This window comes from Aethalodelphis obliquidens, unplaced genomic scaffold, assembly GCF_003676395.1.
Source record: "Aethalodelphis obliquidens isolate GAN/ISIS:26980383/991018 unplaced genomic scaffold, ASM367639v1 scaffold58, whole genome shotgun sequence".
NCBI classification, from domain to species: Eukaryota; Metazoa; Chordata; class Mammalia; order Artiodactyla; family Delphinidae; genus Aethalodelphis; species Aethalodelphis obliquidens.
In genome coordinates, this window is record NW_020838002.1 from 7252960 (window position 1) to 7279462 (window position 26503).

Consider the following 26503-nt stretch of genomic DNA (forward strand, 5'->3'; position numbering starts at 1 on the left):
TTTCTTTTGTTGCGGAGCGCAGGCTCTAGGCATGCGGGCTTCAGTAGTTGTAGCTCGTGGGCTCTAGAGCGCAGGCTCAGTAGTTGTGGCACGTGGGCTTCGTTGCTCCACGGCATGTGGGATCTTCCCAGACCAGGGCTCGAACCCGTGTCCCCTGCATTGGCAGGCGGATTCTTAACCACTGAGCCACCAGGGAAGTCCCCGTAAGTTTGTTTTCTACGTCTGTGAGTCTATTTCTGTTTTGCAAATAAAGCCATTTGTATCAGATTTTAGATTCGGCATGTAAGTGATACCATATGATATTTGTCTTTGTCTGACTTACTTCAGGCTTAGTATAATAATCTCTAGGTCTATCCATGTTGCTGCAAATGGCATTATTTCATTCTTTTTTATGACTAATATTCCATTGTGTATGTATACCACATCTTCATTCATCTGTCGACGGACATTTAGGTTGCTTCCATGTCTTGGCTACTGTAAATAGTGCTGCTATGAACATTGGGGTGCATGTATCTTTTTGAATTATGGTTTTCTCTGGATGTATGCCCAGGAGTGGGATTGCTGGGTCATATGGTAGTTCTGTTTTCGTTTTTTAAGGAACCTCCATACTGTTCTCCATAGTAGCTGCACCAATTTACATTCCCACCAACAGTGTAGGAAGGTTCCCTTTTCTCCACACCCTCTGCAGCATTTATTATTTGCAAACTTTTTGATACTTCTGTGTAGTTTTGATTTAATGCTGATTCTCTTTAAAACAACAAAAAAAAATCTCTCTGCAAACGAGGGATAGAAGAGAACTTCCTTAAACACAGCAAAGGGCATCTACAAAAAAAGCCCTATCACTGACATCATAAGAGTGAAAGACCGAACGATTTCTCCCTAAGACCAGGAACAAAGCAAGTGTGTCCTTTTCTATTATTTCTATTAAGCATTGTACTGGAAGTTCTATCGGTGCAGTGAGGCAAGAAAAAGAAATTAAAGGCATCAAAATTTGAAAGGAAGAAGTAAAACTGTCTTTGTTCTATACAATATGATCACATACGTAGAGAATTCTAAGGAATCCATTAAAAAGCTACTAGAACTAATAAGTGAGTTTAGTAAGGTTGCAGCATACAAGGCCAAAATACAAAAAAGTTGTGTTTCTGGGACTTCCCTGATGGCGCAGTGGTTTAGAATCCGCCTGCCAGCGCAGGGGACATGGGTTCGAGCCCTGGCCCGGGAAGATCCCACATGCTCTGATCCAAGCTGCCACTCCCACTGTCCTCATCTAAGGGCAGCCATCCTCACCTTTGCCCCTTGGTCCATGGAGAAAAGGAGAATGTGCAACCATCGGCCTGGCGGTTCCCCACATAGAACCCCAACTAATCACACTGTCTCGGCCCCTGTGGTCCTTCTGCTGTTTCTGCCGCCTCTAGGCATGGAGCTCTGTGCAGAATTCTCCCACAGGTGCCCTGCTTTGAGGTCTCTGAGTGTGATCTCCCACCTGTTTTCGGTCCTTTCTGAAATCCTGCTGTTTCTAGTCTATTGGGTGTCCCCCTTCTTCAAATGGAACTACGTATGTTGTTTATTTGCATGTTTGGCTGGGTTTTTTTTACCTCTATTATTCCTATGAATTTGGTCTGGGAGAATCAAGATTGCAGTATGTAATCAGTTCAGTCCACCACCTTGAAACAGGTGCCTTCTCTCTTCCTATCTCCCCACCCTCTTCCCAGGTCACTTTCTTCCTCCAGGACCCTGACCCAACTCTGAACACCTGGCCCTGCAACCAGGAACTCAGGAAGCTGCCAAACCTTCCTAGGAAGAGAATTCCAGAGCCGCTTGGTCTTCTTGCTGTGCATTAGTTTTACCCCAGTCACCGTCAGATGTTAACTTCTGGGCTCTAAAGTGGAGTCCGAAGGCCACCATGACCCGCCCCTCAGGAGTCCTTCATCCCAGGTAGAGCCCAGCATGGGATTTGTGAAAATAGACTTTATTATAATAAAATGTCTCTTTAAATAAATGCCCCCACCATTCCACACCCCTGGAGACCAAGGTGGTGGTCGGGGGGTGGGGGGGGCATTCAGTCCAACAATCAATCTCCCACCACAGCAAAGGAAACATGCAGAGACGCTCACCCAGCTGGAGGGGGAGGGGGAGGGAGGTGGCTAGGGTAAGGGGGGAGAGCCCCCCATCCCAATCTGAACAGGGAATGTATGAAAATAGCTGCATAAATCTGTCCTCTTCCCCAGGCCCCCCACTCCAACAGGGGCCAGAGGAAAACGATGCAAAAGAGAAGTTGAATCTGATGAGCAAAATAAGGCAAACCCAGCTCCTGCTTTCTGCCCGCTGGCCCGGGGCTCAGGCCAGGAGGGCGGCTGGCAAGAGGGCAGTGCTACGACCAGGGTCCTTCCCGGGCCTGTGCAGTGGAAGGGAGACGGAGGAAGCTGGGCTGAGGCACTGGGTATGTACATATATACACGGCTCCACCCCCCTGCCCGCCCGGGGGTGGGGGGCTGGGCAGAATCCAGTGCAAACTCTCCTTCAGGGAGGGAAGACTTGACGAGGTTGGCCAGCGCCGTCGGAGGGAGCAGGGTCCCCGGGGCCAGGCGTGTGGAGGCCAAGAAGGGACTCGCATGGCATGCTGGACACCAGGCGGGGGTGGGAGAAGCAGGAGTCACGAGTCCACATCCAGGCCTGGCTCTGTGACCCAGGTGCTCAGCTACGGCTCAGGCCACCGTCCTGTCGGAGGAAGATGCCCACCCAGAGGACGCATCCGCAAGGGCTCATCTAGCTCTGACCTTCACCGAGTAGAATTCCCATCCGAGTGCCAGGGCACTGGCTCGGGAGAACGAGAGTCCAGGGCCTTCCCCAAGCAGCCGGGACAGTGCGCCGGGGCCTCGGGCCTGCAGGACGGGCCGCAGCATCACTCCTTCTTCCCAGAGCCCAGTTTCCTGAGGAGCTGCTTCCCCTTGGAGAGGAGACCCCACACCTTCTTGCTCGGGCCCTGTGGTGCCCCCCATTCAATCCCGGAGAAGCGGCCAGGGCCGGGAGCACAGGGCCAGCCGGGTGGCGCTGGGGGCCCTTGGGTTGAGCTGGCCCAGGGCTAGAATGGGAGAGAAAAGGGGCAACGTCAGGGCCTGACGGCCAACCCACCCACCTCCGTTCTGCCGCAACCTCAGGGGCCTGCAGACCCCAGGTCACGGAACCACGGTCGTGAACCAAAACCCACCACCTGGCTACTGCCCCCCACAGAGCACGGAGAGGCAAACGGGCGCGATGACGCTGAGGGAGCACTGAGCTGGGAGTCGGAAGGGACGGACGTGGAGTCTCATTTCTGCTCTGTTCACTTGGACCTGGGCAAGCCCCTCCCCTTCTCTGGGTTTCTCTGTAGGATGCTGGGCTCAAGAGTCCTTGGACCTGACCCTCGGCTTGGGTGCTCCAAATACCCCACGTCATCCCCTCCCAACCGAAGGTAGAGCGGGGACAGGGACGCTGGAGGGGGCCATACACTCCAGGAACGATGGTTCCCGCACCAGCGCACAGACGGAAGGAGCAGGCCCGCACAGGCCAGCAGACGCGGTGTCCCAGGGCCTTCAGGGAGTGGAGGAGTGCCCACCCCATGGGGAGGAGACGGAGCCTCTTCCTTGAAGGGCCCCTGAGAGGGCTGCAGGGAGCCCAGGGCCAGAGGGGACTCACGGTCGGGGGGCATTCTGCGCCCACCACAGCTCTGGAGGCTGCTGCCCCTCCCTTAGCACGTCTCCCTTGCAGAATCTCCTCCTTGCTCCGTTTGCCACCGTGAGTGGCTCCCTCTGCCACAGGCCCACCCAGACTGTGCTGTTAGTGGCCTAAGAACAGCGGCTGGGCAAGCAAGAGAGCCACGCGCAGGCCTCCCCGCTACCCGCCAAATTCCCACATCCACTCTGCGACCTCCTGTGCCTGGTACAGCCCCGTCCGCTCCTGTCAGCCTGTGTGCTCTCCATCCCCTGCCCCCCACTCCCTTCCTCAAATCCCCGCTTCCACCAGCACCTGGCAGTCTGCTGGCAGGTGCTGGGTGCCCAGGCTGGAGCCTGCCCTCACCTAAGACCCTGGTGATGTGGCAGGGCCGCCCAAAAAGAGCTCTGCTAGCACCCAGAGGTCGAAGAGTGTCTTGCCAACTAGCCAGGGCTGATGGCTGGCCGGGGTGGGGCGGAGGGGAGTAGGCCCTTCCCACCCCCTCCCAGGGCTCCCAGGAGGGAGGGGTTGCTGGGGAAACAAATGGAGGGAGTCTCTGAGCCCCAGAGATGAATGGTCTGGGGTTACCTACGGACTCCAACTGTTTAAGCCTCCCCTTTTATGCCCCCCAGCGGAGAAAATGGAGAGTTGGACATAAAATCATGCATCTGATTCCCTAATAGGTCACGATACAGGGGAGACCGTGGTGGGGGAGACTGTTATTACTGGCGGCGTTAGTGTCATCCCTCTGTCACCAATAATAATCACAATATTATAATACCATAGTCTTATAGTATCATAATATACTGATGAGCCATATGAATGTCACGTACTATTCTATAAGCCACACGTGCTATAGAATATGAGGACTCAGCTAATATGGGACATTATATCCTAGGGTGACACGTATTCCCGTGGCAGCTGGCATTGCCCAGAGGAAGGCAAGGGGAGGGGCTGATCCTAGGCCCAAATCTGGCTCACGGCAAGAGCTCCGTCCCCTGTTCCCTGGAAGAAGGTGGAAAAGCCAGCTCAGCTCCGGTGTCTGAGACAAAGGAGCGCCTTCTGATTATGGTGACACGAGGAGTAGGGTGACATGGACATAGGGGGTCAGTCCCCACTTACATGTCGCTTTCTCTACATATATCTATCTCCATCTAGCACTGGACTCTTCTCCTCCTCGTTCTCTGAAGAACAGGGAACAAAGAGAGGAGATGGGTTACGGCCAGACCATACGCTCTCCACCCGGTCACCAGGTCGCCCAGGTCACCAGGCCTTAGCAGCAGGTGCTGCTCTGCATAGCCCCTGCCTTTGGAACGATTGCACGTGGAGACCCAGGGCTTTCTGGTTGGCGCCTGGCCTCCTCACCCTCTCCCTGCCCCATGAACCTGGAGCTTAATTGTACTCCACCCACCCAGGAAGCTGGGCCTTGCTGGGCATCTGGCTTTAAGAGGCACCTGGGAGACAGAGAGACGCAGCAGTGGGGTGGGGAGGGTCCCTGTACCAGGCGCTGTGACAGCTAGAGGTGTGGGAGGCTTGAAGGTCCTTTTCCATAGGGCCCCTCACCTGCACTGGCCGAGGGTGTGGACAGGGGGGGATCAAGGTCTCGGCCTCACCCCACTGCACAGAGGGCCACGCACTGGGAGGGAGCCACCCCGGCTGGGCTCCCTCTGGCGGTAGCTCGCAGCCCCGCCCTGGGCGCAGTGCGCACCTGGACCACTGCCCGGCTGCACTCCTCGCACGACGCCATCCTGCCCACCCCTGCCCCCCTCCAACCACACCAGCAGCATAGAGACCCAACTGCTGAGCCAGGAACCCAGGTCCTCACTGACCTGCCCCTCGGCCTGGGGTGTCCCGGGCTCCCTGTCTGAGCCGCCTGCCTCAGGCCCAGGGCCCTCCAAGAAGTTGGATGGAACCAGGCCCCGCTGTCCATTCAGTTCCCCCTGGGGAGGAGATGCTGAGACTAAGACCAGGAGAGGCCTCACCCCCAACCCCTTGACCCTGAAGCCCCCGGGGGACGGGCTGGGGTCAATGTCACTATCATGGGAGGCTACCTGGTCCACTCCTCCGGGCTTCCATCAGGAACCCTTGCTCATCCCCCTCCCTGGCTCTGGGAGAGCCCTCTTGGGCACATCCCCCCACCCCCATGTTCTCACATAGTAGAAACCATCATCGTCCATGCCCCCAAACACAGTGATGACGTCCCCTGCCCGGAAGGGCAGCTCTGCCTGTGGAGAGACCAAGAGGCACGTGTCAAGCCCGGGGAGGCCCTGCCACCACCCAGCTTGGCCGGGCTCTATCTGAGGGTCCTCACCTCCACATCCATGTTGGGGGAACTCTCCCGGGGGTTGTAGTCAAATGCAGCCACCATGGAGCGGGGAGCTTTCAGGCCAGTAGAGGAGACCGGCTGGGAGGCGCCTGGAGGGGGAGGGGGAGAAGACTCAGGACTCTCTCTAGACCCTCCCCCACCCCCCTACCATCCTTGGCACTGGAGGCCTGCTGACCCCTATTCACCACCTGCCTGCTAGTTGTAGCCCCTGGGGAGAGGTCGGAGGGGCTGCCCCACCCCGTCTGTCTCCCCAGTCTCCACTGCACAGGGACGGCCCCTCACCTGCACAGGGCTGGGCAGGGCCTTCGGACTCAGCTGCGGAGAGAATATGACTGTGAGCCCCGCCCCTCGCATCCCTCTTCTTTGGGGGCGGGGGGGGGGGGGAGGGTGCAGCCTCACACAAGGGATGCAGGAGAAGGACGCCCGGAGAGCACATCGGCCCGGCCCTTCGGTTTTCATAGCGAACTAAGGCCCAGAAAGGGTAAGGGACTCGCCCCAGCTGGCAGAGAGTTTATAGTCGGGTGCTTTCTGGAACAGAGGTCCCAGCAAACCACTCCCCATCTCCATTAGAATGAAGCTGCCCCCTGGAGCAGTGGCTGGGGATGAAGGTCTGGCTCGATTCCCTGAACCTGCTCAAGACCTCCCACGCGTCTCCCCAGGGAGCCACGCAGTGTCCCCACCCTCCCGTCCTCACAGGCCCCCGAGGGAGAAGGGGGTCTCACCCACCTTTCTTGGAGCGGCGGGGCTTGGGGGGAGGCCCAGCTGTGCGAGCTGTGGAGTAGACAAAGGGACCGTTCCCTGGTCCAGAAAGGCAAGCAGACGTCAGAGAGAAGCCGAGGCGAGGGAGGGAGATGGGCAGTGATTTCAATCTTCTCTCGGGGCTGTACTAGGGCTCCTGCACCAGAGCGTCTACGCGCATTCCTCTCTCATCCCCCACCTCCCGGATCCAAAATACAGGGCCCGTCCCCTCGGCAGTGAACCCCCACTCCAGGCGGCAAGTCTCTGAGGGGGACAGTGGCTCTGCCAGACCCTGGACCAAGCAGGCACCTCGGCCACTCCAGACACACGAACTGCTCTGGGCGGGGGCGGTGTTGGAGTTGGCACCATGGTGGCAGGAAGTGGGTGGGGGACAGGAGCAGGTCATACCTGAACCCTCAACGAGAACATCTGGGGACAAATAGCCCCGCTGGAGCAGCTGCTCTCTCCCTGCAGGACTGTCCGCAGTCACCTCGGACACCATGTTGCACGGGATGTAGCCCATCCGGCCCCCGCCTTCACCCCGATAGAAGCCATCGGCATCCTTGTCCCCAAACACCTGGACGCGAAGAAGACCCGTTGTGTCAGGAGGCCAGTTCAGCTTGCTCCCTGCACCCGAGGCCCCGAGCTCACAGCGCCACACTTGGGACTGCAGAGGAGTGTGCTACCTTTTGTGGAACAGGAGATGGGGGAGATAGCCAAGAACCGGATCAGAGGGATGACAGAAAATAGCCCTTTCCGTGTGGTCATCACCCACTATCTGCCCATGCATCCCCCCAGTCCAGCCCAGACTAGATCCCCCTGACCTCAGAGCGACAGCCGAAAGCCTTCAATAAACACTTGGAGGCACAATAAAAGTTACGATGCTAACGGCAGCAGTTATCACATCGTGTTATGCGCCAGGCAGTGTCAGGGCTCTATGGGTACTGAATCATCTCATCCTCAAACAACCCTGTGAGGTGGACACTTAACATTATCCCCATTTCACCAATGAGGCCCAGAGGAGTTAGCTAATCTCCTCAACGTTTCACAGCTAGATGTGGCAGAATCAGGACCCAACCCCACATCACCTGGCTCTAGAAGCTGTGTTTTCACCCACGCGTGGCTATCGTACCCCCAGCGCAGGAAAGGAGGGAGGAAGGAGGACCAGACGGTGAGTCAGTCACCTTCAGGATCTGGCCCTCCTGGAAGGGGAGCTCCTCTTCCCCGGCATCAGGGTTGGGAGACATCGACACGGGGTCATAGTCAAACAGAGCCACAAAGACCCTGACAGGTAGGTCCTGGTAAGCCAGTGCTTCTTCTGGAGGGCTCCTCAGAGGGGCTGTTGGGGAGAGCGGTGGCAATAAGCTCTGGCCAGGGGGGCAGGAAAGCCCCCTCAGCCTGGCCCAGCCCCCCACAGGTGCTCACCCAGCTCCGCGGAGCCTGGCCTGGGGGCCCGGCCCCCTCTCCGCTGGGGGCCCCTCCGCCCAGAGCCATCCTGCCCTCTGGGCTCCCCAGTCTCTGTTGCCTGCAAAGAGAGGGCAACAGACGGCAGAAGTGACACACCGCCCCTCTGGCGGGCACCTCAGCAGGGGCGGGACCCCGCAAGCGCTCCCCCAGCTCTGCCCCGTCAGCGAAAGCGGCACAGCAGAGCAGGGACACACGTTCCTCTCCTGGAGCCGTGGCCCAACCTCACTGGAGGCATCAGACACCCCCACGTGGGGAGGAAGGGCAGGAGGGGAGGCCCAGCTCCGGCCACCTTAGTAGATGAGTGCAGTTGAGGGACTAAGGTTAGATCTGAGAGTTGGCCGAGGAGCGTGGGAGAGGAGTGCCTCTTCTCGGTGTCAGGGTTGGGTGATGCCGGACATCACAGTCAGTGTCCTGAAGATGTAACTAGCTAAGCAGAGGAAAGGGCCCCCCGGCCCAAAGGCAGGGGGCCGGCGGGCGGCAATTGGCGACTTATGGCCACAGAACATTGTGCATCCCAGTTCCGACCGGCAGAAGCAGCAAAGCAGTGGAATGCGGGTGGGAAGAGGCAGGTGAGGGAGCCCGGAGGCCCAGCCCCACCTCTGCTGATGGAGACGGCAGCGTGGAATGGGAGCGGCCGGTGGGCAGCAGGCAGGGCCACCAGGCGGCAGCAGGCAGGGGGCTGCCCAGGGAGGGGGGAGGGCACGGACCCGGGAGGGTGACTCCTTGGCTCTGCCAGCGGCACTGCGGCCTCTCCGCTCTGGCTCCCCTTTCTCCCAGGCCGGGAGGCGTGGGTAGGGGTTGGGGCCTGAATTGGCCTTCGGAGGCCCCCTGGGCCTTCCCGTGGGTGCTGCACCCCACGCCTCCCCGTCTCCGAGGTAGCAGGAGCTGGTGCCGCTGACGCCCCCGCCGCCCGTCTCTTGCTCATCCTCAGAATCATATTCGATGCTGATTTCCAAGCACTTGGGGGAGAGGCAGCTGGCCAGGCCCGATTCCGGGGCTGGGCCACGGGGACACCTCCTCGAAGGGGCCGGCCGCCCTCTCCCACCAGCCTCCGGTCCAGCTCTGGTGCCCTCGCCCACGGGGGGGCCGCCCCTCTCCCGGGCGGGGCCCGGTCGTCCAGAGGCCTGGGACCCGCCGTTGCTGAGAAGTCGGCTGCAGTGTTCACGGGGATCTGGGGACCGCCTGCGGCTGGGGGGCTTCTCGGGAGAGCCACTTCCTTTTCTCCAGCTGCTTCCACCAACGAGTCCAGGCAGGTCCTCCAGGCGGTCCCCAGCCCTGGAGGGCTCGGGAGACAAAGGACATAGGCCAGGTCCTCGGGGCCGACCGCTGTCACAGCCCAGCCCCAGGAATGCAGGCTCAGGCGGGTCAGGGTCCCGGGAAGAAGAGCCTGCCCCCCGCCTCTTCTCGTCCTCTTCATCCTCTTCTTCCTCCTCCTCAGGGATGCTAAAGAGCTTCTTGCTGCAGAACTGCTGGAGAGGCAGCTCCAGGATCTGCTCCAAGATCTCCTCGTCGCTGTCAGTCTCACAGAAGGGGTCGGGCTGGGGCTGGGGGGAGGGGGGGAGGGCGGCAGGGGAGAGAGGTCCGTGGGAAAAGGACAGAGTTGTGACCTTTGCCCTCAGATGAGGGCAGGGGTTTCAGGTAACCCATAGCCCTCTCTCAGCTTCCTCCAAGAGGAAAGACCAGAGAGAGAGGCCGGCCCCAAATCACAGAGCATGTCCGGGGCAGAGCCAGAGGAAGAATTAAGGAGCACACCCAAGAATGGGCTGCCCAGATGCTGGGATCCCGAGGGGAGAAGCGTCAGGGAACAGGCCATGCCTGTCACAGCAGGGAGGCCTCCCGTCCCCTCCTTGGAAGCTCCCAGCACGAGCTCTCAGATGGCCAGGGCGCTTGCGTCTGGTGGGTTTAGTGGGGAGAAGTTACAGAAAAGAGTGCCTCGTTCTCCCCTTTCTTTCCAGGAGGGCAGAAGCCAAGCCTGAGCCGCTTCCTATCTGCTGCTCAGGACAGGGCTCAGGCCACACACCTAGAATGTTGCTGGCACTCGGTGGCATTGGAGCCGCTGCTGACACGTGGGGCAGAGGCCCCCAGAACCCGAGGTCTAGGGCCCACCAGTCCCTCCTCACCCCGTTACCTGGGCCCCATTGTCCCTGAGGCTGTTGCCAGCACCCTGCGTCGGGGAGGAGCAAGTTCTGACACCCAGCTCCTCTGCCTCGGCCTCCTCCTCCTCTTGGATGTCTGACAGATCTGAGTTGCGGCCATGGTCCACAAGGGCGCTCCCCAGACGGACCCCAAGCTCGGCCGTGTCCTCTCTCTGCAAGAGGCCAGCCAAAGGAGGAGAACAGGGAGGTGAGGGAGGGCGCTTTGGCAGGGTCAGCCCCAGCCAGAATGAAAGGGGTCCCTTGGCAGAGGGAGACAGGGGCATGCCCCAAACGGGGGGTACGCAGAGCAGGGGGTGGGGAAGAAGAAGGATGGCAGCCAAAATGGAAAGAAACCTGGAAGACAAAGTGACAAAGAGCTGGCCAGACATACAGCACAGACCAGGGCCAGAGCAGTGCAGAGAACAAGCAGAGAGGACAGCCGGCTCTGGGCTGGCAGAGGGCAGGGAGGGGGGCCTCGATTCCTTGAGGTGGCCCAGTGTCCCCAACCCCGTACCTCAGCCCTGGGCCTCAGCCCAGGCCCTGTGTCTCCTGCACGGCAGGCCTCAGCACAGGGCAGCCTCTGGGCCAGCGCTCCCTGGGTGGAGCCAGGGGCCGGGCGGGCCTCTCCCACAGTCCACTCAGCCTTCTCCTCGGCCAGGGAGGAAGCTGCAGGGCCAGGAACTCGCTCTCCCGAGGTTGGCTCACTGGCCTTCCTGTCTCCTGGGGCCCCCAGCTCGGCTGCCCCAGCCTCCTCCTGGAATGGCAGGCACTGAGGAAGGGCCCAAGCGCCAGACCCTTCTCCCAGGCTCTACCTGCTCCCCTTCTCCCCAGCAGCGTACCTGAGAGCCAGGCACCGGGGGCTCCTCTGAGGATCCTTTTGGTGTCTCTCCGGGACAGCTTGCTGGGGAGCCCCCGGGGGGCTCTCGAGCTCCACGGGGGTTGGGGCACTGGAGGGGAGAGCTGGGGTCTCCAGGCCCCGGGGAGGCTGGAGCAAGGGGCAGTCTGGCCTCCGAGCCCAGTCGTGGGGAGGGGCAGGAGACCCTGGCTGGTGAGGAGGCCTCAGCCAGGGCGGGGGCGACGGGAGCCGGGATGGAGTCGGCCGACTCGCCGTGGGGCGACATGGTGCGCACGGCCACTGCGCGGCACGCCTGCAGCAGCTGCAATTGCGACAACTCCACCAGCACGCTGCCTGCCGTGGGGGAGGCCACCTCCATGATCTGCAGGGCGGAAGGAGCACAGGAAAGGGAGGCTGAGGTGGCCAGGTGTGAGGACTCCACGACCACCACCGCGACTAGCATCATGCCAGGCACGGCGCCTTTGGTGTGCCACGTCTCATCTAAGCCTCCCGGCCACGTGGTTTCAGTGGTGGAATCCCAGTCACCTGCTACCAGAGCCCACGCTCTTAACCAATCTGCTACTTAGTGCCCAAATGCCAGGGCCAGGCAGCCCCTGTGCCAGGCTGGGGAGACTAGGCCTCTGAGCGTGGCGAGGAGAGACCCACATCTCGATCCCAGGGTACAGGTGGGCAGTCCCCAGGCCATACCTTCTGCCCATCGGCATAAATGGCGTAGCCTGTGACGCGGACGCCGTTGGAGGTACCGGCAGCATCGATTGTTACCGGGAGCCAGCTGATGAGCAAGATTCCAGGGGAGGGGCCTGGCTCAACCTGCACATCCAGGGGGGCATCAGGTGGGCCTAGGGGGAGGGGGGCACAAGACCCAGTAATGCGGCACACTCACTGCCAGACGTAACAGCCCGCTTTGCCATTTCTCTAAAAACGCAAGTAGCAACAGTCTCCCCTTCGGACCCATCCGTGGCCTGACCTCCCAGGTGTTAAAGACACCAGGTGCCCAAGCCCACCTACCTGCTGGGAGTGTGGTGAACTGCAGGGTGGCAGCCCGTTGCTCTGGCCTCTCCAAGCCCGGTTCCCAGGACCCTCGAGGTGGGAGCTGAGCCTCCACTCGGGCCTGATAGAGTGTACCAGGCCGCAGGTGGCAGAAGGTGGCCCAGTAGGTGCTAGGGCAGGCAGAGAGGCACTCTTCCCCATTGAGGTAGATGGCATGGGCCAAGTTGCTATTGCCGGGCGCCCAGGTGATTTCAGCGGACGTGGCTGTCAGTCGATGGACCCGCAGCTGGCTAGGTGCCACCCCGGCCCCGGCCCCTAGCACCAAGCAACAGCGCAGAGGGTCAGAGCCGCCCCAGCTGGTCAGGGCCTGAACAGAGACGCGGAGGGGCCCAGTCTGCAGGTCCAGATTCTCAAGCACGGCCGTGGGGGGCGCCCCGGGCCCCAGGGCCTGCCGCAGCTCCCCATTCACACAGACGTGGTAGCCACGCAGCTCCACGCGTTCAGGAGGCGGCTCCCAGGCCAGCACCACGCTGTGGGCCAGCTGCTTGAGGACAGCCAGACAGCGGGGGTGAGGCGCGGCAGGGGGCTCGCCCAGGCCCTCGGGCGAGGGGCTCAGCCTGAGCTCGTCCCCTGCAGCCTCTTCCTCTGTTCTGGGCTGGCTGCGTCCCCCGCTGCTCTGGCCTCCACTACTGCTGCCGCCCGCGCCGCCACTCAGGAAACTGAGTTCAGGGCCTGAACTGTGGGACAGATCAGCCAGCTCTGGAGGCAGGGAGGTCAGGAGATCGTCGTCGGACACACGCTCTACAAAATTGGAAGGGACCAGGCCCCTTCGGCCATCCATGAGCTCCCCTGGTGGCGGGAGGGCAGGGGAGGGGAAGACAGAGAGGAGGTAGAGAAAAAGCAGTCCAATAAATGCATTTTAGCAATGGTTAGTGGCTGGTCTTAAGCATCTGATTCAGAGCAACATTTACCTGTCACCGCTTTTTAAAAGACAGGAGCAGTCAAGATCTGGGTTAGGGAGTGACTGGTAATTCTCAGTGGTGTGATAACAGTATTGTAGTTATATAGGACAGACATCTTACATTTTAACGTGCGTATGAATCACGTTAAAATACAGACTCTAACTCAGCTGGGTCTGGGTGGGGCTGAGATTCTGCATTTCAAACGAGCTCCCAGGTGACGCTGCAAGGATGCAGAAGGATGTCCTTAGAAGGAGATGCGTGTTGAAATGTGTCTGGGTAAAGTGCCATCTGTCTACAGCTTGCTTTTCAATCATCTTTTTAACCTACATACAGAAAAGGTAATTATGGCAAAATGTTACCAAGTTGAATCTAGGTGGTGGGTACACAGGTATTCACTGTACTATTTAATTTTTCCATATGTTTGAAAACTGTCGTTTTACACAGGCCTGAGGAGTGAGGGAGGGGGTGCCCCTCAACTTCCCTGTGTGGGAAACAGACATCCTCAAAGGGAGAGGGACGCCCATCTGGTCAGAGTAAGGGAAGGAACTTTTAGACACAAAAGACATACCTGCCAGAGAAAAGAATCCCCTGTGGGTTCTAGAAGGGGTTGAGACCCACAGCAGACCTGGGTGCAGGAGTATGACTGGCAGTCAGTTCAGACAGCGATGGACGGTAGGCTCTGTTACCCTGTGCCAGTTGCCCTGAACACTTGGCAATAGAGTATTATAAAGCATTTGTTTTTTGTTTGTGGGACATCAGAAAAACAAGAAATTGGACACCCAGTCTGTCACGTCACAGCTAATTTGGGAAAAGGAGAAAGATTCCTGGGGAACAGATGAGCTGGTGGCTGGTGTGCCTTACTGGGAGAAAGGAGGAGCGAGGGCCAGGGTTTGGGGGGTGTAGGCAGGCCTGAGCTGCAGGAAGGCGCGTAAGTTCCCCAACACCCTCTCTCTCTACTTATGCTAGGAGGGAAAAACAAAAAGTAAGAAACTTGAAGAAGAAACAAAAGGGACTTTCAATAAATTAGATAACGTGAGCACTGTACTGGGTTGAAAGGTGGTCTCCCCAAAATATGTCCACATCCTAAACCCTGGATCCTATGAATATGACCATATTTGGGAAAAGTGTCTTTGCAAATGCAATTAAGTTAAGGAGCTTGAGATGAGATCATCCCGGACTATCTGGGTGGGTCCTAAATCCAATAACAAGCGTCCTTATAAGAGGCACATAGGGAGAGACACTGAGAGAAGAGGAGGAAATGTGACCACAGATGCAGAGACTGGAGCGATGTGGCCACAAGCAAGGAGCACCTGGACCCACCAGAAACTGAAAGAGACAAGGAACAGACTCTCCCCTAGAGCCTCCAGGGGGGAGAGGGGCCCTGCCAACAACTTGATTTCACGCTTCTGGCCTCCAGAACTGTGAGAGAACACATTTCTGTTGTTGGTGGAAATTTGTTACAGAAGCCCTAGAAAATTAATATAAGCACTAACACTATGGGGCGTGAGGTTAACGGTAGGAACCAACTAAGCAGATCCACAGCCCTGAAAGGCTGGTGCTGGAGCCTGGGCCAGAGTCAGTCTTGTGCTCCTGAAGCTTGAGCCACTGAGAGCAGCCCAGGTGGGACCAGACACAGATGAAGCAGTCACTTAGCCGAAGTATGAGGAGGAATAGGGCATCCTACACCCAGTTGTCTACAGGCCTTTCAATCTATCCCAAACTGCATAGTTCAAATTCTAGTAATTAGTTAATATTTATGTTTTAGCTGCCCCCCTCCAAACAACGGTGTTGGTGTTTTTATTTTTTTTTTAATTAAAAAAAAGCGTTTTCCCGGGAGCTATTTAATCCCGCTCTCCATTATCCATCCTTAAAGAGAATTTAGCTGTGTACCATCATTCCCAGCACCTACTCAAACAGCAGGCGTGGGGCCCAAGGAGGAGAGGCTGGCAGGCTCTGAAAGCTTCGCGTGTTACAGGCCCAGACCTAACTGCTTTCCTAAATCCCCACACACGGCTGCAGCTCTCACCCTGCCCTGTGCAGCCCGCATCCCAGTCTCCGTACAGTGCCATCCTCCCTACTGCAGAAGGATGCAGCCTGGTGCCTGGCCAGGGCCACCGTGCAGAGTCTCCCAGGCCATTTCTTCTGCAGGCCCCGCCCTGTTGCCCAGTCTCAGTAATGGGGCATCCGCCGCGGTTGCCCCATCCCACGGGCACTGTAGAACTGCCCTGAAGCTCACGCCCTGCCTGGGCCCTGACAACTGCTAACCGCTTGTTAGCACACTTTCCTGGGCTCTGGACCCTGATTCTTCCTCCCCACACTGATTGGGGCACAGCATCAGATCTATGCCCCATGCCTGACCTCGAGGTCACTAGTGCTAAGCACTGCCATGCCCTGTCTGCCAGCACAAGAATGAACTTAGCCGAAATTCCCTGTGGCATTCTGTCCGCCACCTGGACCGTTGTAGGCCCTGTCTTGCTCTGGGCAGGTCCGGAGTCAGACCAGCTGCTCCCACGACCCTTCCTTTCCCTTTCCCTTTCCTTTCCCTTTCCCCGCGAGCTGCCGGGTCTCTGGAGGCCTTTCAGCTGAGCCTGAGAAGTTACAGTGGACTGAGAGGATACAGATGGGTGGAGGTCTTCAGGAAGAGGAGCTTAAAAGCAGGCGAATGGACAGAATGACCCCACTACCTTCCTACCTTCAAAGAAGCCATCCTCGTCCATGTTGCCATAGATGTAGATGTACTCGCCAGCGGTAAGCGGAAGCTCTGCCTCTGGGTTCTCATTGGGGCCCTCGAAGGGGTTGTAGCTGTTGGAGCAGGTGCAGAGGAGGAGGCGGAGGACAGCGACTGACGTTCTGTCTCCGTGTCCTGTGTCCTCTCCCCCAGTGCACTCGGCCTCTACGGAGACTTGGTTGTCCCCCTTTAACCACGTGGAGCACCCACTGTGCCCAACGAGGCTAAGAGGACATGTCCCGCTGGGGTCCCTGCCCCACTCCCGCTGTCTCCAGAGGCCTCGCTCTTCACCGCCCCCCCCTTACAGCCCAAGTGCTGGGGAAATGGGGAGCAGGGGTGAGGGCCCACCTGTAGCGAGCGAGGAAGACCTGGATCCTGGCTCCTCCCCGGCTGCCCTCCGGGGCTGCTGGCGGCAGGGAGACGCTGTCTGCCTCCAGCTCCTCCACCTCGCTGGCTGTGTCCACCTGCGGACACGCAGAAAGGGCCAGTCCCCTCCAGGAGCCAGGGGCCAAAGGCACAGCAGGCAGAGGAGGACCCACCGTTTTGAGAAGAGAAACTGAGCAGATGCTGGGCAAGGCCAGCAGCGATGGGCCCCGATGTTTTCTAACTCAGCACCTGAGCTGGCAGGGCCTGGCGGAGCCCAGATGCCCTGGCTCAAGGGACGAGGGCGGGGGAGGTAAACCGGATCCCTCCCTGAGCCCTGGCCTCTTTTCTGCACCAGCCCAGTAAATAAGATCACTTTCCCCATCGGAGAGGGGGCCAGCCACACCGGTGGGGGAGGGGCTGGGGAGGGTGTCCCACGACAGTCTGTCTCCTTAAGGTAAAAACGCCGCCAAGCACTCCGATGGTGAAGAGCTGGAGGCCAGGAGGCAGAAGGGGCTGAGAAGGCCCCGTGACGAGGGTACTGGGAGCGGAAACCGGGGCACCCAAAGCCAGCACCACCGCTCCATCCCACAAGGGGGCAGTAGAGGCCGCGGCCGGGTTCTAGCCCCTGAAACCACCCGGGGCTGCAGGGCTGCTCCTGACCGCCCTCCCGGCCCACACACCTTCTGGGGTTTGGAAGGTAGAGAGAGGGATGAGGTGATCAGAGGGGTTGTGACTGATACCAAAGAATGTGGTAGTGGTACAGCTGCCACACGTTAAGCGTCCACGGTGTGCCCGGCACTGAGGGAGGTACCACCCTTGTATTTTTTCACATAATCCTCACAGCAGCCTCACGAGGCAGGGTTATTAGTTCCAAATCCAGACAAGGAAACCGAAGCCCAGAAAGAGGCAGCGACTTGCCTAAGACAAAGCTGGGACCTGAATCCCGGAACCTGCGCTCCTGCACGAAGGACCGCCTGCTTCTGCCGCAGACACGCAGGACCAGCCTCATTGGGTGGATCCTGGCGCCGACGTGTCTGCCTCCATCCAGCCCAGGACTCTAGGGCCTCTCTGGGCCCCAGAAGGGTGGGGCTGGGCGGCCCCAAGGGAGGGCTTGCAGGAGGGTGGGATGGGCCCCACCTGAGCTCCCCGCCCGCCAGGAGGAATCCACGGACCCCTGCCTCCCGGGTCCTGGCTCCACTTGGGACCCCACACGGGCCAGCGGCCACCCAACTCCCCACCCCCTTTCCCCACGGCAGAGCCAGACCCCAGGCCCCGCCCCAGCACTGACCTCGGGCGTAGGGCATGACTTGGGGCTGTTGTGGATGGACTCGGAGCGAGAGGAGTTGGACAGAGACTCTGCCTTCTTGGCCGTCCTTCGGGGGCCGCCAGCAAGGGTGGCAGGGGCAGGCTCGGAAGACTTTGGGGTGCAGCGCCCTGGGGAGCCTGGCGGGAGGTCAAGGTCTAAAGAAAAGATGACATGTAGCCTTGGGGTCTGTGGCCTAAGGAGTGACCAGGGACCAAGGGTCCTCTTGGATCTAGGGCTCAGGCCCTCCACGGCCAAGCTTCCTTACAAGAAGGGAAATACTGGGTGGGGGGGACTTGCTAAGTGGAGGTGGAGGTGATTTACGTGTATTATCTCATAGGCTCCTCAGAGCAGCTTGGTGAGATGCACTGGGTGCTCCTGTCTTACAGCTCAGAACACACGGCCCACAGAGCGTCAGCAGCGTCATGGACCGTTAAGTGAGTGGAGCTGGGACCACGAGATCCGACTGAAGCCCAGCTGGCTCCTCACCAGCCCATACCGCCTCCTACTGCCTGCTATTGCCCACCTCCCAGGCATGGCCACAGAGATCTTGTTGAAGCAGGAGGAGCAGCAGGCCAAGAGGCTCCCCGCGGGCTTGTTTTATCCCATTGGAGCCTGGTTCAAGCCAGACCTGGCTCTAACTTGCTGTGTGATGTTGGGTGAGTTGCTAGCCTTCTCTGACGCTGAGTTCTGCTCTATACAAAAAACCCCAGACCTGGGGATTCCAGGCTAATGTCACGGGGGTCTACCTTACCTTTGGAGCCAGACCCCCGGCAGGGCTGGGGGGTGGAGCAGCAGGGGGGTGGCGGGCGGTCCCCAAGGGTACTGTAGCCCAGGGCGGAGGTGAGCAGATCCAAGGGGCCCGGGTGCAGGCGGAAGGCCTGGAGCTCCTGCGCCAGGAGGCTGAAGCGCTCAGTCTGGCTGCGGCACTGCTCCTCCAGCTCTCGAACCCGGACCTGGGCCAAGACCCACCGAAGCTGGCAGACCCCAGCTGTGCCGTCTCCACACAGCCCCACACTAGGCTTCACACCACATCTGCCCAGCCCCTAGGCCTGGGCACCAGCCCTCAGCCCGGCTGCCCCACTGCCCCGAATAGTGCGCGGCTGAGGGTAAGACCGGGAGCTGTGGGCCAGCCTCACTCCCAGCCCCGCCTCTTGCAGCGAGGCCTCGTGCCCCAGGCGGCGGCACTTCCCGCTTGCGGCCGCTTTCTAGGCCAAAAGGGGTCGCCCTACCCCCATCACCACCACAGTATCACTTCAGCAGCTTTCTCAGCTCCGTGGCTTGTCACCCTGCCACAGTCAGTGACCCAAATCCCTGCCCTCAGAGGAGTCCCCGGAGAGATCCCACACGGGAGCCAGGGGCATCTTTGTGACAGGAATGAGCCAATTCCCAGGAATTTTTCTCAGGGACCAGGAGAGTCCCCGTCAAGGAGATCATGGGTTACACTGGCAAGGAACTTCCTCAAGGTCTCAGCGGCTAGGTTTTAGAGGAGGGCAGGGCCTGTGTCTGCCAAGCACAATGGCAGATCTGGGACGAGGGGGTGGCCCACATGTCCTGTGAGAATCCCAGCCCACCTACGGAGTCTCAGGTCTGCTACCAGTCGCACCCCCGTCGTTGGACATGAGGGTTGGAACCACTTAGACCTAAGAGAGGAAACGCAGTTCGGCCAGCCTGGAGAGGTGTTGGGGAGGCCCCCCGCAGGGAGGTGGGGAATCAGGAGGACGTACCTGCATGGAATCCAGGGTAGACTGTGGCAGGAGAGGAAAGCACAGAGGAAAGGTTAGAACCCTTACCCTGTAGTTCATTGCCCAGAGAGGGAAGGAAGGAAAGAGGGACCCGAGCGGACCCCACCCAGTCAGCTCCCTAGACTGACCAAGCAATTGCTGAATGGAAGGATATTGCAGGGCCAAAGGCGGAGGGGATCCCCCCAGGCCCCAGAGCACTTAGCGGCCCTTCCTGGAAGCCCACTCCCCACACACTCACGCCACCCATTCCAGCGCTCTCTGAACCTCTCCAGCCTCCCCAAAGCGGGCAGAGCTAATGGCCACCCCCAGGGACCCACCTCCAGCAGCTGCACGGCCCCTTCGTGTTCCCTCTGGGCTTCTGCCTGGGCCTACAGGTGGGAGGAGGCAAAACGATAGAGGAGAAGGATAAGGAATGGGGGTGGGATAGAGTGTGATGGAAGGGAGGAGGGTAGGGAGGGTGAAGGGAGAGAAGAAAGGGGAGGAGGCGAGAGGATGAGGGAGGGAGAGGGAAGCAGGCTGGGAAGGGGCTGAGGGTTCCTCCCTCTGACTCCCACCCGGAATGGAGTCGGAAGGCAACAGGGTCGAGAGGGGCCTCAGACTGCTTCTCTCTTCCCAGGACCTCCTGCCTCAGGGTTTCCCTCCTGTCTCTCTTGAAGCTCTTCCTCAGCCTCTCCTGCCGGCTCATCTTCCACCCCTCCCGTGTTCGGTCGCCGCAGGGCACAGTGCCGGGCCTGCTTTTACTCTCTCCCAAAGGGTCCCCTCTAGGCACCCGACTAGACACACTGAACACTCCAAAGCCTGTCTCCAAGACCCACGTCCCCAGGACTCGAGACTCATAAACCCGGCTGTCTACGGACATCTCCACTTGAGTGTTTACCACACAACCCAGAGTTGGCCGAAACAGAGCTCAGGACTCCCTGCCTCTCAAATCTGAGGCCCTCCGTCCCTCACTCCTGGAGAGGGAAAAGCCTCACCCTCCATTTCGTCAGCAAATGGGTGAAAGGACGGGCACTCAACTGGAATCCCATGGTGAGCCCTGTCAGTTCTATGCCCAAATAATATTTCAAATCTCTCCACTTCTTTCCATCTGTGTTGCCTACACCCTAATCCACACAGCCATCATCTCCCGCCTGGACCCCTGCAGCCACCCGACACCTGACTGCCCTGCTTCCGTGCCCACTCCCCCGTCCATCCTCCACAGTGCTGCCAGCGCGATCTTCTAAAATGATGAATCAGGGCATGCCACTCCCCTGCTCAGGACCTTTCAGCAGCTTCTAACTACTCAGAGAGCAGAATATCCAAACCCTTCCCGTGACCTCTGAGGCCTGATGTGATCTGGCTCTTGCCCGCTCCGGCTGTTCTGTCCATTCTACTACGTTCTAGCCGCACTGGTCTGCACCCCCGAGCTCCTTCCTGCCTCAGGGCTTTGGCACTTCTAGTCCCCTTCCCTGGAGTGCTCATCAGCTGGCCCCTTCCGGCCCCTGACGTATTAGAGGCCTTCCCTGCAGAGCTCTCTAAAGAGGCCGCTCCCCCCATCCCAGCCACTCTGTGTCACATCACCCTGGTCACTTCCCCCACCGCGCTTGTCCATGACCAGGGTCATCTCACTCCTGGATCTGTTTACTCGCTGATCGGTCAGGGACCTGACCTTTGCCCCCTCCCGGTCCCTCCAGCGCCCGGCACAGTGCCTGGCACACAATGGGTTCTCAGTAAATACCCACTGGATGAGTGACGGTAAAGCTGGGGGTCCGGCAACCTACCAGCCTTCCCCCACTCCGACCCCCCCAGCCCTGCGCCCACCTGCTGCAGCCTCCGGACCTCCTCCTGCTTCTCCTGCAGGCAAAGCCGCGCCTGCTCATGCTCCACCTCCAGCTGCTGCCTCCGCTGGGCCACCTCCCGCATGTGCTGAAACACAAGAGCCCGCGTCAGGGCCCAAGCCCTGCTCTGCTGTTCCTACAGAAGATGCAAGACGAGGGTGCCTCAGACACCGTGTGTTCCAGATACTCTCTGTCGAAAAGGAAACTGAGGCTAGAGAAGGGAAGGGCCAGCGGCACCAGGACTCGGTCTACTCCCCAGTGCCCCACAGAGTGCCACGGTCCCACTTTCTCCCTGTGCCAGGGACCGATGCCCCACCCCCCACCCCCGCACAGGCCCCTCACCTTCAGCACCTGCTCCAGGCTCTCCAGCTTGCTCTGCAGGCCCCGGCTCTTGAGAAGGGCCGAGTCCCTCTCCTGCGTCACTCCCAGGAGCTGGCCCCTCAGCTCCACGTTCTCCCATTCCACCTGGAGAGCGGGCAGCGCCAGGGAGTGCAGGGTGTGAGCCTCAACCCCCAGCATCCTCACCAGGGGTAAGAGTATGCTTCCTACTCTAGCCCAGTCCGGGGCGGTGGGTGGAGGAGCCAGCCCTTTGCCTGGAGGCCAGGGGCCTAGCAGGACCTGGGCAGAGCTGCTACCTGCTCCTTCTCCGTGGCTCTCCCACTGAGCCGAGAGTTCTCCTCCACGAGGCGGGCATTCTCACTCTGGGCTTCCCTCAGCTGCAGTTCCTGCGAGACCAGAGGACCTCTGGGGAGGGTCCCAGCGCCCACCTTCCTCCTCTCCCCACACAGAGGACACTGCTCTCCCCCACCTGGAACGTGCATCAGCCAGGAAAGGGGAGCCCCGCAGATGGGGGGGAAAAGCACATTCTCTGGGCAGGAGGGAAGGAAGCAGAGCTGAGGGGAGCCCACCACCTGGCTGGCCAGAGGGAAGGGCGGAGCTGGCCCCCCGGGAGGCCCTCCCGGCTGGGCGCTCACCAGCTCCTCACATCGCCTCTGCTTTTTCCGGGCTTCCTGCTCCAGGCTCTCGCATTTCTTCCGCTTCTTGCTGAGCTCTGATTCCTGTGAGGTCAGAATGGAGCTCCTCATGTGGGAAGGCAGGTCCACCCAGAATGGGTCTCCTCCAGCCCTCGACCTGGGACTTACCAGCTGCTGCACCCTCTGCTGTTTCTCTGGCTCCCCTAGGACCACGGGTGGGTTTTCCACATCCTCCTGGGGCGTGGCCTGGAAATGGCCAGGGGCAGAGGGCTGGCACCTGAGAAGAGGGTCTCGGGGCAGCCTACCCCCAGCCCCGCCTGTCTGAGGGAGGTTCCCGCCCCATCTCACGGTCAGCAAAGAGATCCCTGCCCGGGAAGTAGGGGTGCTGTCTGGCCCCCCACCACATCCCCTCATCTCCAGCTGATGTGGAAGAGCAGAGGCTGCACCCCTGTGTCCTCCAGACACAGTGCTTTGAGATCCTGAGCCCCATGCGTGCCCTGGGAGATGGGTCCCTTATCCAGGCCAAAGCTTTCCCTTTTTAGCTTCCGGCCCTTCTCTGCACTCAATAACTGTCCCGGGTGTCCTTCAGCGACTGGCAGAGAACTAGGAGGCTGCCTGGGCCCCCAGGGATGTGGTGTCCCCAGAGCTAAGGGTTATGGATCCACAGAATCTGGGCTTGGCCCAGAGCCTGCAGACCTGGCCAGACCCTCCTCGCGGCTTCCACCAAGCCCACCCTATTGCACGTCCCAGTTATCCGTGCAAACTCCGGAGGACAGGTCTTGACGGGCGATGCATCTCCCTCTCTGGGCCAGGCAGAGGGGCAAAATCTGAGCAAGAAGCATCCCACGCCCTGAGGCCTTGGTCGTCAGGAGGTCCCTTCTCCCTCCCCTCTTCCCGGAAGGAGGCGGACCTAAGTGCAGCCCAGTACAGAGGATGGAGAGGAGCCAGACCTCTAAGTCCTGGGGGTCCGGAGCGGGGCCCCTAGCCCTCGGACCAGGGGCCACCTCAGCCCGGCGCCCAGTGAGGGTCGCCCGTACCTGGAGCTGGGGACGGACACACTGCCGCCCCCGAGTAGCCGGGCCGGGCCTGACGGACCAGGCGGGCGCTGAAGGGGGCGTCCCCGCGCTGCGGCGGCTGCGGCGGGAGGCGGCGGCGCGGGCTGGGCCCCGGGTGGCTGCCAGGGCAACCGGGGATTTGCAGCCGGGCCGTACCACTGGCGGCACGGCAGGGGCGGCGGGGCGGGCCGCGGGCCTCAGGCCTGCGGAGGGCGGACCCCGAGCCCCCGGGGGCGGGCACGGCGCAGGTACGAGCCCCGGGAGGCCGGGCAGAGGACCCTGCTCCCAGCTGGGGACAGTCCCCCAAGCCCTTGCAGTGCGCACGCCACCACCGCGTCGTCGGGGCCTTGAGCGCGGTGCAGGGGGAGATCCCCCGAGCCGCTCCCACCCCCATCTCCGCACACCCACACACCTGCCCATGCGCCGACGCTCACCTCTCCCGGGGCCCCGGGGGCGGGCGCCCCTGCTCTGGCCGGGGCGGCCAGGCCTGGGGGCCGAGGCGGCGGGGGCGGCTCCCTCTGGTTGCGCAAGGCGATCTGCCGCTGCAGCCGCAGCACCTCCCGCTGGGACTCCCGCAGCAGCCGGTCGAAGTCCCGCACGTGGAGCCACTGGGGGCCCTCCTGGAGTCGCGGGACAAGGAAGGGAGTCGGGCCTAACCCCTGCCCGCCCCACGCCATGCCCAGCAGAGCCCGCCCTCCGCCTGACTGGAGGGGCTCCGGGGCGGGGGAAGGTACACATCCTCCCATGCATACATGCCTGGTCATAGATGCATGCTTAGAGAGCCACATGCTTCCGCTAGCCCGTGTGCAAATATTCCCAGGAACTCGTTTGCTGGGCACTCCCGGCGTACCCGGCACTGTGCTAAATGCCTTGAGAACATCTCTTCACACCCGTGTGAGGTATGTGTGGACTCATACAGTCAGACCCACTGGCATGCAGCCTGAAGCCCGGAGCACAGAAATTCCCAGGTCTGGGACTCATGGCTCCACCCGCTTCGGTTCAGGCTCCTTCTCTCCCCGCTGCCACCTGGGCCGTTGCCAGGGGAACCTACTCCCCAGCAGCCTCCACCTTCTCGCTTTATTTGCATCTCATTAACATCTCAGTCCACATCCCACACTGCCGAGCAGGCGGCCCTGTGTAGGGCTGAGCTGGAAGGGGTGACCAGGGCCTCCTCGCACCTTGCCAGCCAGGGTGAGCCTGGCCTGCAGCTCCCTGCACTCCCGCTGCAAGGCAGCAATCTGCTTGTCCTTGGCCAGCAGGGCACTGGCTGTCTCACTGAGGTCCCGGGCTCGCTGGCGGGCCAGGGCCTTCCGGCACAACTCCAAGCTGGCCCCTGGACTGGGCATGGGAGCGCTCACCTGGCCAGAGGAGGGGCAAGGCCAACGGTCATCTGCGGGCTGGGGCAGTCCCCCAGTCCTCAGCTCCTCTCACAGGAGGGGTTAGGATGAGAACCTAGAAGTGTGGCCTCCTGCTTCTAGCCTGGGTCTGGATCTACCCTCAGGAGACCAACAGCCTCCCTTTGACCCAGTCCCTGCAATCCTCAAGCAGGAGTGAAAGGGTTAACTGCACATCCTAGTTTGGGCCCAAAGGATGTTGCGAACTGAGGGCTGCCACTGTGATGGGTTCTCATCCCTGCCCCCAGCAGATCTGCACCCAGAGATGAGCTCAGCGGGAGGCTGCAGCCAGCAGCAGCACGTGGTAATCCAGAATCCTGCTCCCTGCCTGCTCAGGAACTCCCTGCCCAGCCCTTCCCTCCCTCCTGGAGCTCCAGAAACCCTCAGCCTCCTAGCCTGGCTGGCATTTGCCCTTCCTACACCTCAGCCCCTGGGTTCCTGCTTTCCGAGGTGCTGAGAGTCCGTGACTCCCAAGCCTCACGCCCTCCGGCCCAGCCCTGGCGCCCCTCTTCCCTGGTGGCCCAGCCTCCATCCAGTGGCTTCCCAGCCTCACCACCCGCAGGTTGGTCTCCTGCAGCTTCCGGGCTCTCTCCTCCAGGCGCTTGGCAATGACCGCCAGCTCTGCGTTCTTCCGCTTCAGTCTCCGCACCTTCTCCTCCGTCTCGGGGAAGCTGCTCTTCCTCTGACGAGGGGTCAGCCAGAATTGGGGCATGTGGGGAGCACCCCCCCAGACCCAATCCTAAACAGCCTGGGCCTTGGGCTAGAGTCCTGGGCTCACAGTGGGGTCCTTGGCAACTCTAGGTAGGGGTTCACCCTCTCCGGGTCTTGGGGTCATGTCAGCTCCGTGGAGCTCCCACTTGGAGCGACGCTCATGGGATGAGAAGGCCGCCGAGGCAGAGGCCCGGGGTGTCTGAGTCTGCCTCCCCCCCGGCGCCAACCAGGACCCAGGACTCGCTTCCAAGCCTCACCAGCATCTGGTTCTCCTCCTTCAGGATGGCACAGCGCTGCTGCAGCTCCCCCACGGCCCTCAGCAGCTCCAGATTGGGCCTGTCCCCAAAGCCCGTTTTCAGCTTGCCCTGGCATGGGAGAGGACAGGGCACAGCGACTCAGGAACCCACCCTACCTGTGGAAACCAGAGCCCTCCACAGGGAAGCATTCCCCCTCCACAGTCCAAGGAGACATGGAGACGAGAAGGTTCTCCCACACAGTTCAGGCCTTCGGGGGGAGCACAGGAGACCCAGGAGAAGGGGTTGTTTAGTCCTGCCTGCCGACACTAGCGTCCCCCAACCCTGGGACCCTGTCTGCTAGTCCTCAATTCTTCCCATCCATGCCCATCTTCCCCTCTTGGGAAATGCCAGCTTGCGCTCCCATCCCCACTCCTCCAGGCTCCTCAGGGCCCCTGAGTCCCCCAAAGTCCTGGTCCCTCCATATTCTACAGGAGACTGCTCGTACCAACCCCAAAACTTGTCCTCCCTGGCTCAGCCCAGCACTGAGCCCCCTCCCCTGAACCTGCTTCCTCTGGACTCTGATTCCATCACACACCTCCACACGCCCCCAGTATCCTCCAGCCCCCAAGGACAGAGACTTGCAGAGGAGATGGACAGACATAGACAGACAGACAGTCAGAGAGAGACTCACAGATGGAGGGGGAAGGGGGAGGGCCAGAGGCAGACAGAGAAGGCAGAGTCAGAAGGACAAACAGATGGCAAAAAATGGAGCCAGTGAGATTCCTGACCAAAGAAGGGAGGACAGACAGTCACAGAGACGAACCCACAGACAGAGATGGGCCCGGAGAAGAGAGGTGGGCAGTGAAGTTACGTGTCATGCCCAGGCTGGAGGGCATGGTGAGATCCCCGACCTCACAGACCCCAACCGTCCACAGCGCCCTTACCTTAGAGAAAGCCTCCACCTCCTTGCCCTCCAGCCTCTGGCAGCTGAGTCCAGAGCTCAGTGCTCC

General features: G+C 60.5%; 1 protein-coding gene across 17 annotated transcripts; it reads right to left on the minus strand.

Annotated features, from left to right (window-relative positions):
• Window positions 1-1950: 1950 nt before the first annotated feature.
• On the minus strand, window positions 1951-25273 carry TSPOAP1 (TSPO associated protein 1). Of its 17 annotated transcripts, none has more exons than XM_027087187.1 (30): window positions 25100-25273; window positions 24331-24510; window positions 23587-23772; window positions 22266-22343; window positions 22098-22181; window positions 21759-21848; window positions 21466-21588; window positions 21107-21211; window positions 19624-19674; window positions 19289-19309; window positions 18316-18517; window positions 17547-17719; window positions 16241-16356; window positions 15857-15966; window positions 12221-13051; window positions 11900-12051; window positions 11196-11573; window positions 10871-11110; window positions 10350-10529; window positions 8929-9765; window positions 8180-8279; window positions 7939-8093; window positions 7163-7331; window positions 6743-6787; window positions 6299-6331; window positions 6002-6105; window positions 5844-5915; window positions 5520-5630; window positions 4813-4874; window positions 2906-3082 (listed from the first exon to the last, which is right to left on the minus strand). In XM_027087187.1, exons 1-29 carry the CDS (start codon window positions 25256-25258, stop codon window positions 4845-4847), a joined length of 5115 nt encoding a protein of 1704 aa, XP_026942988.1. In that variant the 5' UTR covers window positions 25259-25273; the 3' UTR covers window positions 2906-3082; window positions 4813-4844. The 17 variants fall into 17 exon arrangements, with proteins under 17 accessions (XP_026942972.1, XP_026942975.1, XP_026942971.1 ...); XM_027087186.1 differs by having other exon boundaries at window positions 6743-6814; XM_027087178.1 differs by lacking the exons at window positions 24331-24510; window positions 25100-25273 and adding an exon at window positions 23135-23271 and having other exon boundaries at window positions 2968-3082; window positions 6743-6814; window positions 21107-21259; window positions 23565-24036.
• Window positions 25274-26503: the final 1230 nt, after the last annotated feature.

Excerpts from the sequence above, each read along its gene's own strand:
- TSPOAP1 (XM_027087170.1), bottom strand. The coding sequence starts at position 23,940 with ATGTGGCTCTCTAAGCATGCATCTATGACCAGGCATGTATGCATGGGA. Across the intron at positions 21,260-21,465 it reads GCCTGGAGCAGGTGCTGAAG|GAACAGCAGAGCAGGGCTTG; the intron begins GTGAGGGGCCTG and ends CATCTTCTGTAG. Across the intron at positions 6,106-6,298 it reads CCCTGCCCAGCCCTGTGCAG|GCGCCTCCCAGCCGGTCTCC; the intron begins GTGAGGGGCCGT and ends CTCCCCCTCCAG.